Source organism: Anomaloglossus baeobatrachus, chromosome 1 (genome assembly GCF_048569485.1).
Source record: "Anomaloglossus baeobatrachus isolate aAnoBae1 chromosome 1, aAnoBae1.hap1, whole genome shotgun sequence".
In the NCBI taxonomy this organism is placed as follows: domain Eukaryota; kingdom Metazoa; phylum Chordata; class Amphibia; order Anura; family Aromobatidae; genus Anomaloglossus; species Anomaloglossus baeobatrachus.
This window is the reverse complement of record NC_134353.1, coordinates 326,366,306-326,382,192: the sequence shown is the minus strand read 5'-3', so window position 1 is coordinate 326,382,192 and position 15,887 is coordinate 326,366,306. Positions and strand designations below refer to the sequence as shown.

General features: G+C 38.5%; 1 protein-coding gene across 6 annotated transcripts in view; it reads right to left on the bottom strand.

Annotated features, from left to right (window-relative positions):
* MAPK10 (mitogen-activated protein kinase 10) overlaps positions 1-15,887 on the bottom strand; it is a 438,981-nt gene that overhangs the window by 49,017 nt on the left and 374,077 nt on the right. For 4 of the 6 annotated variants that reach the window (XM_075351823.1, XM_075351834.1, XM_075351839.1 and 1 more), the window contains 2 exons: positions 9,773-9,835; positions 4,860-4,923 (listed from right to left, as the gene is read on the bottom strand). In XM_075351823.1, coding sequence (XP_075207938.1) covers positions 4,860-4,923; positions 9,773-9,835 — 127 coding nt within the window. The remainder of the gene's footprint in view (positions 1-4,859; positions 4,924-9,772; positions 9,836-15,887) is intronic. The other 2 variants (XM_075351827.1, XM_075351845.1) reach the window with 1 other exon arrangement.

The following is a 15,887-nucleotide window of genomic DNA, read 5'->3' as shown; positions in this document are numbered from 1 at the left end:
CCATTGACTTGCATTGCACATGCTATTCGGAATGAATATGGGAGTAGTAGACAGTACTCGTTATGAGTATAGGGAGTATGAATAGTTAGGTACTCGCTCAACTCTACACTGTGTGCAGAATTATTAGGTATATTAGTATTTTGATCACATGATAATTTTTATACATTGTTGTCCTACTCCAAGCTGTATAGGCTTGAGAGCCAACTACCAATTACGTAAATCAGGTGATGTGCATCTCTGTAATGAGGAGGGGTGTGGTGTAATGACATCAACACCCTATATAAGGTGTGCTTAATTATTAGGCAACTTCCTTTCCTTTGGCAAAATGGGTCAGAAGAGAGATTTGACGGGCTCTGAAAAGTCCAAAATTGTGAGATACAGAGGAATTATGCTAGGTTCAACCACTGTAATGCTATGTGCCCACGCTGCGGAAAATGCGCGGATTTTGCCGCGGATTTCTCGCGGAAAAGCCGCGGATTTTCCAGAAATCTGCAGCACAGCTACTCCCTAGCCATTTCTATGGCATTTGGGAAATGCTGTGCCCACGCTGCGGATTTTTACGCAGCGGAAATCGTGCGGAAAAATCTGCAGCATGTCAATTATTGTTGCAGATTTTCGTGCGGAATGTGCCTATTCAATTGAATTAAAAAAGAAAAAAAAGAAATCGCAAAATCCGCAACAAAATCCGCGTCAAATCCACATCAAATCCGCACCTATGAAAAGGTGCGGATTCCGGGGGAAAGCTGCGGATTTTCATGCAGAAAAATCCGCAGATACAGAGTCCCGTGGGCACATTGCCTTAGTCTGGTGCTCAGGAGAAAAAAGTCAATATAAACTAGAGAAGAACCCTGGCACACAGTTCAGGAAAAAAATTGAAAGAGTCAATAGGTTTGTGGTATGCTCGTGATTTATTCAAGGTTGTCAAAGTGATAATTCACATTAACGGTTCTGTCGACGCTTCGGCTCATAAAAGAGCCTGTAATGGTAGAAAAAGCATCTGTGGACTAATGCTTCCCCTTTGGTCATTAGTCCACAGATCCTTTTTTTACCATTGCAGGCCTCAGCGTACTACTGTGGCTTCATAACATATTACCTGTGAGCTCCAGTTTTCCCATATAAATACAGTCCACATACTGAATTCACCTTCTTAATTTCTTTGGACCCCCATCTGGTGTCCTATCCCATTCTTTTTCCAAAGGACGTGGCATTATCATTTTGCCCCTGATGAAGGCTCTTTTATGAGCCGAAGCGTCAACCGAACCGTTTATGTGAATTATCACTTTGACAACCTTGAATAAATCACGAGCATACCACAAACCCATTGACTCTTTCAATTTTTTTCCTCAACTGTGTGCCAGGTTTCTTCTCTAGTCAAAATTGTGAGATGTCTTGCAGAGGGATGCAGCAGTCTTGAAATTGCCAAACAATCAAGCCTTTCATGACAAATAGCCAACAGGGTCGCAAGAAACGTGTTGGGCAAAAAAGGCACAAAATAACTGCCCATGAATTGAGGATAATCAAGCGTGAAGCTGCCAAGATGCCATTTGCCACCAGTTTGGCCATATTTCAGAGCTGCAACGTTACTGGAGTATCAAAAAGCACAAGGTGTGCCATACTCAGGGACATGGCCAAGGTAAGGAAGACTGAAAACCGACCACCTTTAAACAAGAAACATAAGATAAAACGTCAAGACTGGGCCAAGAAATATCTTAAGACTGATTTTTCAAAGGTTTTATGGACTGATGAAATGAGAGTAACTCTTAATCGGCCAGATGGATGGGCCAGAGGCTGGATCAGTAAAGGACAGACATGTTGATCGTAAACAGATCAAGCAACTGACAGAATCTATGGATGGTAGGCTGTTCAGTGTCATCTTAAAGAGAGGTGGCTACATTGATCACTAATTTTTTGGGGTTTTGTTTTTGCATGTCAGAAATGTTTATTTCTAAACTTTGTGCAGTTATATTGGTTTACCTGGTGAAAATAAACAAGTGAGATGGGAATATATTTGGTTTTTATTAAGTTGCCTAATAATTCTACACAGTAATAGTTACCTGCACAAACAGATATCCTCCTAAGATAGCCAAATCTAAAAAAAAAACCACTCCAACTTCCAAAAATATTAAGCTTTGATATTTATGAGTCTTTTGGGTTGATTGAGAACATAGTTGTTGATCAATAATAAAAAAATCCTCTAAAATACAACTTGCCTAAAAATTCTGCACACAGTGTAGTAATCAGCTTCAGAAATTGTATGATGAATAGACAAGAGAAGAGCAAACAAGGAAATCTTGTGATGATCTGAGATTAAGGGTAGGGAAGTAGTGAGATATTACGTCAGAGATATACACTGACAAGCAAAAGGGTAACAATGTTTTGCACTTTTCACTTTCAGGTTCCATATTTCAACATCCACTACAGCTTTAAGTGTGAGACTAACTTCATTTTATAGACAATCATCTTGGCTATCCCATACATAAATTCGACTTGCAGCTATTTAACATTTGATTAGTTATGCAGATTCTTGTCATGTCACTGCATTGTTAGTTTTGTTCTTGGTTTTTGAAAAATCTTTTTTCTTCCTGTAAACTATAAATTACAACCTGTTCTCACATTCTCTAATAGCTCACTGTGTTATTAGGTTGATTCCAAAGCAAAAGTTACTGGTTCGAATCAAATCGCAGACATGAAGATTTCCCAAGAAAAGAGGAAGAACAGTATCATCCAGCTCATCGATGGCGGTCTCTCGACCTAAAAAACTAGCAAACTGCATCATGAAAGTGCCATCACAGTTGGAAGAATACTAAATAAAGTCCATGTATCCGTTGAAAAGCCAAGAGTGAGACGTCCAGGCAAAATATTGGAGTCAAGAAGTCGGCTTATCAAAGTACTATCAGTTCTGGTCTAACAAATATGGCAGTGGAATTGGCTCATACGCTTCATAAGGGTACGTGCCCACGATCAATGTTCACAGTGTTCTGGATGCTGCATGCTTCTGCTGCATAGAAATCGCTGGGTTGTACAGTACAGGCACAGTGTGTGTGTGCGGCCTGCAGTGAACACTGACCTGCACTGCGGCTTTCCGAGGCCGCAGAATGTCAATTCTTTGCTGCGGGGTTACATGCGTCCTCTGTATCGAGAACACAAGCGAGAGACCGCAGTGCACCAAACCCTGATCGTGGGTAGAAGCAGCTGCTGTCTCCTGTGCTCTCCTGCAGAGGAGACTCGCAGCCCTGTAGGTCAGGACCCGCCGAGTCCAGAACACAGCGAGTCCTGATCGTGGGCACGTACCCTAATAGTGAGATCACAAACAGTCATGCAAGCACTTTACACAAGTCTGAAATGATGGCCCAAAAGAGGTAAAGAAGCCTTGGCTTCAATATCATTATAAGAAGGGTCAGCTTGAGTTTGCAAAAAAGTAGGAAAAGTGGACAGTAGAAGATTGGAAATGGGTGATTGAGAGCGATGAGACAAAGGCAATATTTTAGGCTCTGATGGGTGCAAGTGGGTCAAGAAGAAACAAGGGAAAGAGGGGCTAAGGCTGCATGCCAACGATTAGGGTTCACAACGTTTTGGACTCAGCATGTTTTCGCTGCTTCCAAAACACTGCGATGTACAGTACAAGCACAGTGGATGAAATTTCGAGAAATCCCATGCCCACTGTGCGTGTACTTCCCGCAAAGTAAACTGAAATGCGTGCCGCTTTCTGAGCAGCAAGCATGTCAATTTACTGCTGTTGAGCCACAAGCGTTCTCCGCAGGAGAAGAGAGAGACCGCATCTGCCCAAGTCTGGATTGTGGGCATGAGCCACTGTAATCTCCTGCGAAGGAGAGTCACGGCCCCGCAGGTCAGGACCCACCACTTTCAGGACGCAGCGAGTCCTGATCGTGGGCATGTACCCTAATGGTTCAAGAAATTGAAGGAGCTGTCAAGTTCGGTGCAGGAAGCCTAATGATATGGGGGTGTTTCACGGCCAAAGCATTTGGATAGTTGACCAGGATCGAAGGTGGTCTTAATGCTGAGCTTTATGTGAGTAGCCCACAACATGAGATACTTTGTATACTCGAGAACTATGAGTATGACAAAAAATGACATAGTGTTCCAGCAGGACAATGACCAGACGCATACAGCAAAATTGGCCAAGAAATGGCTCAATGACAATGAAAAAGCACTCTTACCCTTGTGCTTGTCATTGTATAAAGTGGTCAGATTATGAATGAACTTGTATGTCAATGCTAATTTTTTAAACTGAATTCTCAGGGTAATAGAAAGCCAGCGAAGGGAATGGAAGAGGAGGGGAGGGAGAGTAGCAAGGCTTGAGGTGGATTAACTGAGCAACCATGTTGAAGATAGCTTGAAGAATCTTCACAAGGATGTTAGAAGGGAGGCTACAGAGAGGAATGTTGCAGTAGCCTAAGCAGGAGGTGATTAGGGCATGCACTAACATTTTTGTTGACTCTAGGTTGAGAAAGGAGTAGATTCCAGAAATGTTTTTGAGTTGAAGGTGAACAGTAGCTGGAACATGTAGTTTCAAGCGCAGAGTCGAGTGATTGCTTACACCAAGTTAGTGGACTTGTGAAACCAGGAAGACAGACTCATTCATTGTCTTGTTAGGTGTAGTAGAGAAGTTGAGTGGGATGTGACATTGCTTATATCAGTAGTACGGAGGAGAAACAGAAACCAGCATTAGTTTGTAGGTAAGTTCAGTTTTTTCTATTTTTAACTCTCCACTACATGCCCATACAGAAGCAGTTTTAAAGTGGGGAAAACCCTTTTAAAACACATATATAACAGATTATTTTTGACATTTTTTTTCAACCTAATGTAATGTTCACGTATTGATTATAAAAATAACATACCTTTCCATTCTTCAATTGTATGTTCCCTTTCATCCAATTGCTTGTCATAAATCTGAGGAGGAGGCTGTAAAATGTAAGACAATATAATTTGTAAATTATATTTACACGTATTTAACAACTATTGTTGCCCCCTTTTATATGATTTTTACCTGTACCCCACACAACCTATAGGTGTTTACATATATATATTATCTAGTCTTATATTCATTGAATATTTATATTAGTGTGGGGATTCCCTTTCTTACTAGTCCAAGGATTTGGACATTAAATGGGGGTTTTAGTTCCAATATTTAGCTTATATCATATGCTAAAATTCAAGTTTCTTGGATTTCTTTGCTTTTTTAAATGTCTTTAATGAGATTTTTCCTGGTTGATACATTTTCTTTGATTATATAATGAAAAAAAATAATTCTTGGATATGCCATGATTTTTGTGGGTGTATCTTTTCTGTCTTTTTATTCTAATTATTCAGTTATACGCCCTTTCCTGTGCACTCCTGCTATATGCGTTATTTTTCATGGTGCCCACCTAAGCCTCTTTCTCTATAGGTATTTAACTACTATACGAATGACACTATGGTTAATGCCAAGATTAATTAGGGGTCCAAATAAAGGTAAATTCTGGGAAAACCCCTTTAGGCAATTTTTGAAATATTTGAAAGAGTAAATTAACCTTTGTAAAAAAAATATATTTTTAATTAAAATATAAGCCAGAGCTTGGGTCCCGAAACTCCACTGGTTTCTCAAAAAACCTTTGAGAAGTGTGCGGTTCAGGAGACAGGAGCACACAGCGCCTATGCTTTTCTATTGCATCGGTACCCTGCTTTGCGTACACGATAAGGCAGGATCTGTGCACTTTTCCCTCCTAAATAAGCATCTCTTAGGGTTTTTTTGAGCAACCGGTAGGTGTGTCATGAAGCCTGACTCCCCAAATTTGATTGCTGTAAAAGGACAAAAAGTATAATGTTATCAAAGGTACTGTTAATTTTAATTAGGAGAAAAATATTTTTAAAGCTTAAGACCTTCTGGGAATTATATGTAAATTAATTTGCAAAAACATTGACAAAAATTAAAAATGTACAACAACCTACTTTGTTCATGTATAATGGAGAAGATTTTATCTTTACACATGGTCTAGGAGGTGTACCAGTATTTTTCCCCACGTAGCTATCAATGTTGATTGATCCAGGGATTTATAAGAATGGTAGTTAGCCTGAAAGCCTTATTTTGCAATCTACTTATGCTAGGAAACTGCAATAAATATATAGATATACTCTAATATATATTTTGAAGAAAAGAAAATATAAGGTATAGACACAAGATTTTGTTACAGCATGCTATGCCTTGACCAGGATACATACATTACCAGGGATAATATAAAACTAATAATCATGAAATGAATTAGGAAAATTATGAGAACATCACTCACTGGAATTCCACGTAACATACAATTTGCCATGCCAGACAAACACATGACCTTAATAAAGCATATGAATCTTAAAGAATAGAGTCTCAACTTCTGGCCCTGGGTAACCCCAACAGGTCATATTTCCAAGATGCCTGTAATATTTCACAAGTATATAATAATTCCTAGAGCACCCGGAATTGCCACAGATGTTCTATCTATCGCCAAGCCTTGACGTGTTGAGGGAACCTGAGGACAGGGTTTAGAAACGTTGTTGTAGAGTCACCGCTAAAAACATTTACAGGCAATGAGTAATTAAATACAAGAAAAGAAGGAAGAACCTGCAACATATTCAGGTTCATATTACAGAGAATACAAACTAGCGTGAAATAGTGAAAGTGACAGCATTTTACAATTATCATGCTTTTTCAACCTGGGCAGTCCAACACTGACTAGCTAATCACAAGGGATACCAATGCTGGATATCCTCGTGATTAGCATTTATTGGTGGAGGTCACAACGTCATTGGTGGGGGCCATGTCAATGTCACACATTGGTGGGGGCACACAACGTCATTGGTGGAGTAGTTCTCTGCTGAGGTTCAGACCCTAATAGGCCATATTAAAATGTCCTTCAAAGGTGGACAAACCCTTTAAATACACCTAAATTCACACACTACACTATAGAATACAAATGTCCTAAGATCTAGTTTGAACACCAAAGCATAAAAATCATTAAATGTGCCAATTAATGGAGTGGTTGCATACCAGATATTTATATAATTACCTATATGGCAGAAAAAGCTTTTCTCATTTACTTACAACCAACTCTTTGGGGGCTCCTGTAATATGGGACAATGCGAATGCACTGGTCTTTATCATGTATACCCAGAATATTCCCATCCAACTATCATGGCACACAACGTCATTAGTGGAGTAGTTCTCTGCTAAGGTTCAGGCCTAATAGGCTATATTAAAATGTCATTCAAAGGTGGACAAACCCTTTAAATACACCTAAATTCACACACCACACTATAGACTACAATTGTGCTAAGATCTAGTTTGAACACCAAAGCATATGAATCATTAAATGTGCCAATTAATGGAGTGGTTGAATACCATATATGTATATAATTACCTATATGGCAGAAAAAGCTTTTCTTATTTACTTACAACCAACTCTTTGGGGGCTCCTGTAATATGGGACAATGGTAATGCACTGGTCTTTATCATGTATACCCAGAATATTCTCATCCAACTATAATAGAAGTCCACCTGTTCTTTTTTAGATTGCATTTTTTATTTTATGCCATGCAGAAAAAGAGTGAATTCTGATTCCTTTTTTTTACCCGTGTGGAACATGTTTTATAGCTAGCACTGCAATTTATAACTGCCCATAATACTGAAATAAATCTAGACATTGTAAGTCAGTATTGTGACCGTGCTCCCACATTGCAATTATTCAATGTATTCCCTATTGACACAACCAATTTATATACATTATTAAAATTGCATCCATATTGAGCACTAGTAAAGGACAATTGTTCATTGTGTCACATGTGAATTTTAGTACATCAAAGACATCAATAATGCCTCCTCTATGCATTTTGCTATACAATTTCCTTCCACGGATACTAGCTAGCATATGTAGGTTACACTTACAGTAAAGCTTTTTCTTGGTCTGACACCTACCTGACATAACATCTGATATCTGATTAATACACATTTAGAAGTCAAGAAAAACGGTAAACCCTATTTCTGCTTACATCTATAGGAGCAAGCAAAGTAGACTGTATGGAACTTAATTCAGCCGTCCATGTAATACAGCCAGTATACAAACTAAGAAACACCCTGGCTGTGGCCCACTGTACAAACTGGGCGTGCATCTCTGGACTCAAACTCAACAGACTCATATATGAGACTATGGTGTTCAGTTGAGGAGACCAGTCGCCAGGTCATGTACGGACCGTGGATTACCGATGTCTGAATTCAGCCTAATTCTGATTTCAATAAAGAATAACGAATGGTGCACTTCTTGAAACAGAAATTTGAAAGAGGCATCAGAATATTACAGCAACACATGAAATCTTATTAGTCAGCTACAGAATGCAGCAAAGTATTCTTACTTCACGAAAAATACATCTAAAAAAATATTATTTAAAGGGATTGTCTATTTTCAACAACCACTATGTCATGCTATATATGGAAATGATGAGCTGAGAGCTGACTTTTCTCATGATCCTCTCTCCTTTAGATATGGGTAATAATACAGCTTTTGACTGTTATGGACTGAAAACATGAAATTTTGCTACCACTAAATGCTCACTATTAAATAAAAAAATGAAATACTTCATGGTAAAATATTAACGCCCATCTTTACACTTAACAATTGAAGATCTACACAATCACAACATTGAAATCTGTCACTTTTTGATTGTGGCAAATATTCTTAAACAACAGTCTAAACATATGTGGACCACTACTTATAAAACTGAAAAATAGTCTAATTACTAAAGGACTGCTTAAAGAGGACCTTTCTCTTGTTCAAAAAAAATTAAGTTAAATACGTTGTAAAAATCCCTGAGCTCCTCTGATTCTGTTGCTCTTTTCCATACGGTGCAGCGTCATTCCATTGCAGAGATATTAAGATTTATTGCCTATGGAGCACAGAATGTGAAATCTCTGTTTTGCAACCAACTGGGCATTTCTTTACCATCCTCATGATGATATCAGTCACCGCTCGTCATCTGATCTAGCAGGTTCTTATGCTGCTGATCTGTAATTGGCAGCATCTGAGAGGGAGGGCTGAAAGCACACGTGCCCCAATGAAACTCTTAAGAAATGCCCAGTTGGACTGCAAGCAGAGATTTCACATACTGTACTCCAGAAGAGCCAAAATGAAAATCCCTGAAAAGGAGCAAAGCAGCGCAAAACAGAAAAGAACACTAGAATCAGGTGAGATTGGATTTTTTTAAGGTATTTAACTCATTTTTTTGAGCAGGTAACAGGTCCTCTTTAAAGGGAATGTCCACAACTAAATTGGGGCCTAAAAAGGCCCAAAAATCTGTAATGATTATATCTTTTTAAATAACTTTCACAATGATTGATGTCTGTTTTAATGATGTAGAGCTTTATATATCTTGTAGAGAGAGTAGAGAAAATAAATTCTGACTGCGTGGAGCCACCACAAGAGGGAGCTGAGGAGTTTACTGTATACAGGTTTGGCATTGGGCTCAATAATAATAAAGTATGCAGTCAGTTCTTTTTAGTATTTTAAGCTGCGCTCTTAATGTGCATATGAAGAATAACGCCCTAAATCTGTTCTAATAACTAAAAGTACATGAACGTAATGCATAGATGTATTTTCTATGTTCAAAACTTTGTTTTTCTTTAAATAAAACTGAGCATCACATATTGCATGGTATGAGTCTGTCCTGCTTATTTAATTTTACAGCCTTCGTCTATAATTCAACATTGAACAATTGCATTTTTACAAACGTAGAATATAACCTTGTCATTATTCTGTGTTTTGACTGTTTGTCCATTCCATCTCTCCCTCATAGGGTCCTGAGGCTGAAAATGGAGGAGAATGGGTTGGGTAAGTGAATGAAATCATATTATGCATATCACAAAACGCTCTGCAGCTTCAGGGCAATTACATTGTATTGTACGGTTTCATGTATTTTACATTGGTCTATAATATTTCTAAAGTTTTTGTTTTAATTGGTCATGGTGAAATCTTAACATACCATTAAATGTAGAATCACAGAAAATAATAAAAACAGACACTTGAGAGGACAGTCTGCTCTGGCTCAGAAAATGTGAGGGTCTTTTCTACCTTTGTTTTCTACATATTTTAGATGGAAGGGCGTTAGCTAAGAATGGGGCTTAGTACAGCTTAATTAGAGCCTCCATGGGTTTCTATTACACTTCAGCCACAGAAAAGAAGCTAAAGCCTCATTTATTTTCCAAAATAGTTATCCTTACAATCTATGGGACAATGGGGTAGAAGAAGAGAGGGATAAAATGAGCTTCTAGGAAAATTAAGGAGGAGGCTATATACACACCAAACAAGCATAGGACTCTTCAAAGAAGTAGTGTCATACGGCTTCATTTATTTAGAAAAAAAATAGACTAATGTGTTTCGGATGACATGTTATTTTTGTACTTTATTTTTTTACGATAGCTTGTTTTTTTCGGTTTCTTACAGCAAGTAGATAACCACATGAATTAACAGTTATTAATGAAGTGGCACAATACAAATACATTTATTATTCATACCAATACAGTAGCGATAGCCGACAGATAATCCACACAGTGTAGTGCCATCATAGCAGTATTGGTACAGAGGACAAAAACATGCCATTACCACTGCAGCCCCAGAAAGAGTTACCTATAAATTTGTGGCCACCAGATATCAGTGATCTTTGATAATCACAAGGCAGGGTCAATACAGTTTTCTCTACTTCACTAATAGAAACTAACACTTGAACTCCCAGTCATCCGCCACTTGAATATAAGCAAGCGACATTACCCAACTGGATTGACCTCTTGAAGGCTAGGGTCAGACGGCAGTATATGCTATCAACCAAGAGAATTGGGCCAATTACGCAAATCCCAATGTGATAAAATTCTGGTCAGCCTTTGACCATAGTGTCAGCATAGTGTGTTCCGATTTTCTCAAGTGAGGAGAAAATGGAGAAAAAAAAATGTCCATCTTCTCGATTCTGTCAGACTGGATGTCATCCAAGTGCAGTCTCATGTTTTCCACAGACTCATTAGCTTGCATGGCTGAGTGCGATCAGATAATCGGACCCAACTCAGACTTGCTGCTATTTTTTCCTCATACCGACTAAGTCTGAGGAACTTGTGGATGGTCCTATAGCATAACATTGGTCCAAGTGCGATCCAATATTTTCTCAGATCATACTCGGGCCGAAAATACAGTCATGTATAAGAGCTCTAAGTAGGATAAATGACAAATACTTCAATACAGTACCTGATTGCCAAAAAGCTCCTAAATGCAGAGAAGCTATAAACTTGGCCAGTGTTTTTTTAAACCAGGGTTCCCTAGAAATTGGGGTTTGCTGGTCAATACAATAATTACAGACTCATTAATGGTAGAAGATACAGAAGGCATCTAGACTCATCCAGAAAATAGTAATACAGAATTACCTGTCACTACACAAAATGTTAAGCAGTATGGTTTCATTGAGAGGAAATTGGATTGTCAATTAGACCAATAAAGGGTGCTTCAAATAGGGTATTCATAATGGAGAAAACATATCACAAAGTTCTTAACATGAAAAGACACATTATACAAGTTTTATCCATACCCTACAAATGTCCAAAGTGATTTCCATTGGTGACACAGCAGCTCTCTAGGCTATAGTTACGTCCAAACGCATTCCTGTATATCCTTGGTTATGGACTCCACTGTTTCAGTGATGTATTGTCTGAGGTCAATTCATCAATGTTGCCCAGGCCTTCACGATAGCAAGACCTAATTTTTTTTGTGGGGCTAAATCAAAACTCAGTATATCTTCCTTCTCTCCTACCCAACCACAGAATCTGAATGACCTGAAACATTACTGAAACAGTAAAGTCCATTTCTGAGCAGATGATGTCACATATCTGGACAGAACTGGACTTCTGCCTAGACATCTGCCATCTCACCAATGGAAATTTCTTGGAACATTTGTAGTGAATAGATAAATTTTGAATGAATAGTGCGTCTTAACATGTTAATAAATGTGTTAAGTGTCATGCTGTACAAAGGCTAGTAATACGTAGTACAGCGTAATCCCCACTAGGTGGCAGCAGAGTAGTGAAGAAGAGACAAAGAAACACGGAAAGGCAGCTGAAATACAGCGGAGTAACTTCAGCAGGCAGAAAACAGGCGAATCACCAGGGGGCAATAGCGTAGTCAAACAGTCAGGGTCTAGCCAGGAAATTCGAGTCACTGCAAAGGGAGGATCAATATCAAAGTCAGTAAACAGAACCGAGTCAGAAGCCGGGACATCAGGTATGCAGAGGGAAAGACAAACAACAGACAGGAGCGGGAAGTCAGTGACCAAGACAGGCAGACGAACGGGGATGGGTCAAAGTCAGGACACAGTAGCAGGGAGGCAGGACAGATCGGGAACACTCACCAAAGTCAGTATACACGCTGCAAGGCAGAAATATCACTGGCACTGACCCATAGGTAGAGAGGCAATATATAGCGTCCTGGGATCCAGAATGAGGCAAGGGAAGTTAACCCCTGACATGACCATGCCAGAACTGGGAGTAACCAGCAGCAGGGAAAAGCCAGCCTGGATCATGACATTAAGCTCTTAGTTATGGATACTGAGTATATAATTTTGCATCCTCCTTTTTGAAACCCCCTGTATGTCATACATGTTCTATGTTAAAGAATAGTGAGCATTCTAGTTTTATATATATGTGGTTTATGTCCATTAATGCCACTGTAAATCAATTGCACGACTCCCTCAAAAAAAACTAACTAATATCAAACAAAAAAAAAATACTACATGGATCACTTTCTTCTGTACATCAAAAACCTTGTATAAAATTAGTTTCTAAAAAATTCTTCTCTCCAAATCACAGTTGATATGGCATTTATAAATCCTCATACCTACGCCAGTTAAATGATGGATGAATCAATGTGAGTCTCACAAAAAGCCTTAAATTTGTTTCAACGTTTTTTTTTTTACAGTTACATATATCTACAGTATTTATGACGAACAATGGTGCTATCTGTGAAGTACTATATTTTAAACTGTAGGAAAGACTGTCAATGCTTGGAAATGGAACACATTGCAGGAAGAGAATTTTACAATAAAGTGGATAGTTTATCTTTCAGCACCATGGAAAGCGGATAAAAAGGAAGCTAAGCCATATCTGTTCTATAGAAAATGCTTTTCTTCTCTGATTGGCAAGCTTAGAATAAAAGATGAGAAAAGTAAATTCTCATATTTACCAAAAGAATGCCAACAATGCTGTAGTATGGTGCTTATGCAATTTTAGGTTGGCCATATATCTATCTATCTATCTATATATATATATATATATATATATATATATATATATATATATATGTATACACACATATAAAAATGTTGGTTAAAGATTTGCTCAGCTGATTGTTATCCCCTCCAACCCTCCTCTTTCTCCCATAAAATTGCATATTCATTTAAAAAAAAAAAGGGGGAATAAAAAATTGGGAAATTAAGGATCTGGCATATAGCACCCATACTAACAGATTTCACTAAAACTAATGCGTTTGGAATGCCACATTGAAGGCATCAAAACTATGAATTAACACATGTGAAATTAAATACTTAACAAAAAATTGTGAAACAACTGAAAATATGTCTTATTATTCTAGGTTCTTCAAAAAAACACCTTTTGTTTTGCACACTCTTGGTATTCTCATGATGAACTTCAAGAGGTAGTCACCGGAAATGGTTTTCACTTCACCGGTGTGCCCTGTCAGGTTTAATAAGTGAGATTTCTTGCCTTATAAATGGGGTTGAGACCATCAGTTGTGTTGTGCAGAAGTCTGGTGGATACACAGCTGAGCGTCCTACTGAATAGACTGTTAGAATTTGTATTATGGCAAAAAAAAAACAGCTAAGTAAAGAAAAACGAGTGGTCATCATTACTTTAAGAAATGAAGGTCAGTCAGTCCGAAAAATTGGGAAAACTTTGAAAAGTGTCCCCAAGTGTAGTGGCAAAAATCATCAAACGCTACAATGAAACTGGCTCACATGAGGACCACCCCAGGAAAGGAAGACCAAGAGTCACCTCTGCTGTGGAGGATAAGTTTATCCGAGTCACCAGCCTCAGAAATTGCAGGTAACAGCAGCTCAGATTAGAGACAAATCTCTAGAACAACTGTTAAGAGGAGACTTTGTGCAGCAGGCCTTCATGGTAAAATAGCTGCTAGGAAACCACTGCTAAGGACAGGCAACAAACAGAAGAGACTTGTTTGGGCTAAAGAACACAAGGAATGGACATTAGACCAGTGGAAATCTGTGCTTTGGTCTGATGAGTCCAAATTTGAGATTTTTCGATCCAACCACTGTGTCTTTGCGCGACGCAGAAAAGGTGAACGGATGGACTCTACATGCCTGGTTCCCACCGTGAAGCATGGAGGAGGAGGTGTGATGGAGTGGGGGTGCTTTGCTGGTGACACTGTTGGAGATTTATTCAAAATTGAAGGCATACTGAACCAGCATGGCTACCACAGCATCTTGCAGCGGCATGCTATTCCATCCGGTTTGCATTTAGTTGGACCATCATTTATTTTTCTTTATTTTTCAACAGGACAATGACCCCAAACACACCTCCAGGCTGTGTAAGTGCCATTTGACTAAGAAGGAGAGTAATAGGGTACTACGCCAGATGACCTGGCCTCCACAGTCACCAGACCTGAACCCAATCGAGATGGTTTGGTGTGAGCTGGACCGCAGAGTGAATGCAAAAGGGCCAACAAGTGCTAAGCATCTCTGTGAACTCCTTCAAAACTGTTGGAAGACCATTTCCGGTGACTACCTCTTGAAGCTCATCAAGAGAATGCCAAGAGTGTGCAAAGCAATAATCAAAGCAAACGGTGGCTACTTTGAAGAACCTAGAATATATAAGACATATTTTCAGTTGTTTCACACTTTTTTGTTAAGTATTTCATTCCACATGTGTTAATTCATAGTTTTGATGCCTTCAATGTGAATCTACAATTTTCAGAGTCATGAAAATAAAGAAAACTCTTTGAATGAAAAGGTGTGGCCAAACGTTTGGCCTGTACTGTGTGCATATATATATATATATATATATATATATATATATATAGTTATTAAAGGGAATCAGTCACCAGATTTTTGCTACTCCATCTGAGAGCAGCATAACGTAGGGGCAGAGATTTCACTGCAGTATAACTTACTGGGCTACTTGCAGTCATTTTAATAAAATTTTAATAAAATGACTATTTTTATCAGCTACAGATCTATCATTTATCTAAATGTTGAAGTCTGTATAACTCCGCCCACACCACTGATTGACAGCTTTATACCCATGTACAGTGTACACATAGAGCTGCCAATCAGTTATGGGGGTGAGGTTATGGAAAGATCATGACTATGGAGGACTACATAGCAGCAGGGTTACTGGTCCTCTAGTGATAATCTCCTGCTGATAAAACTATCATTTTATCAAAACAACACTAAGTAGCTCAGTAAGTGATGCTTCACTGGATTCAATGTCTCTATCTCTATAATATGCTGCTATCAGATTAGGTGGCAAAAATCTGATGACAGAAGTTAGAAGAACAAAGATTAAAGTGAAGTGAATGGATATTTTAAAACTGATCTATTGTCATGAAGGCTTAGATATAATTGCATAATGAAATATTTTAATTACTCTAATGTATCCATAATAAAAAAAAATAAGAAATACATATTTACTTACATACAGTATATACCACCAATTTGTGTTTATAGCTCTTATGCAGACCTAAGAGTTTCTATGGCAACAGACTAGAAATAAGCTATGTATAGTGTGATTAGCTGCACATCTCTATTTGCCCTTCCCATAACGTTCACAAATTAGAAAAAGGACTGGGCTG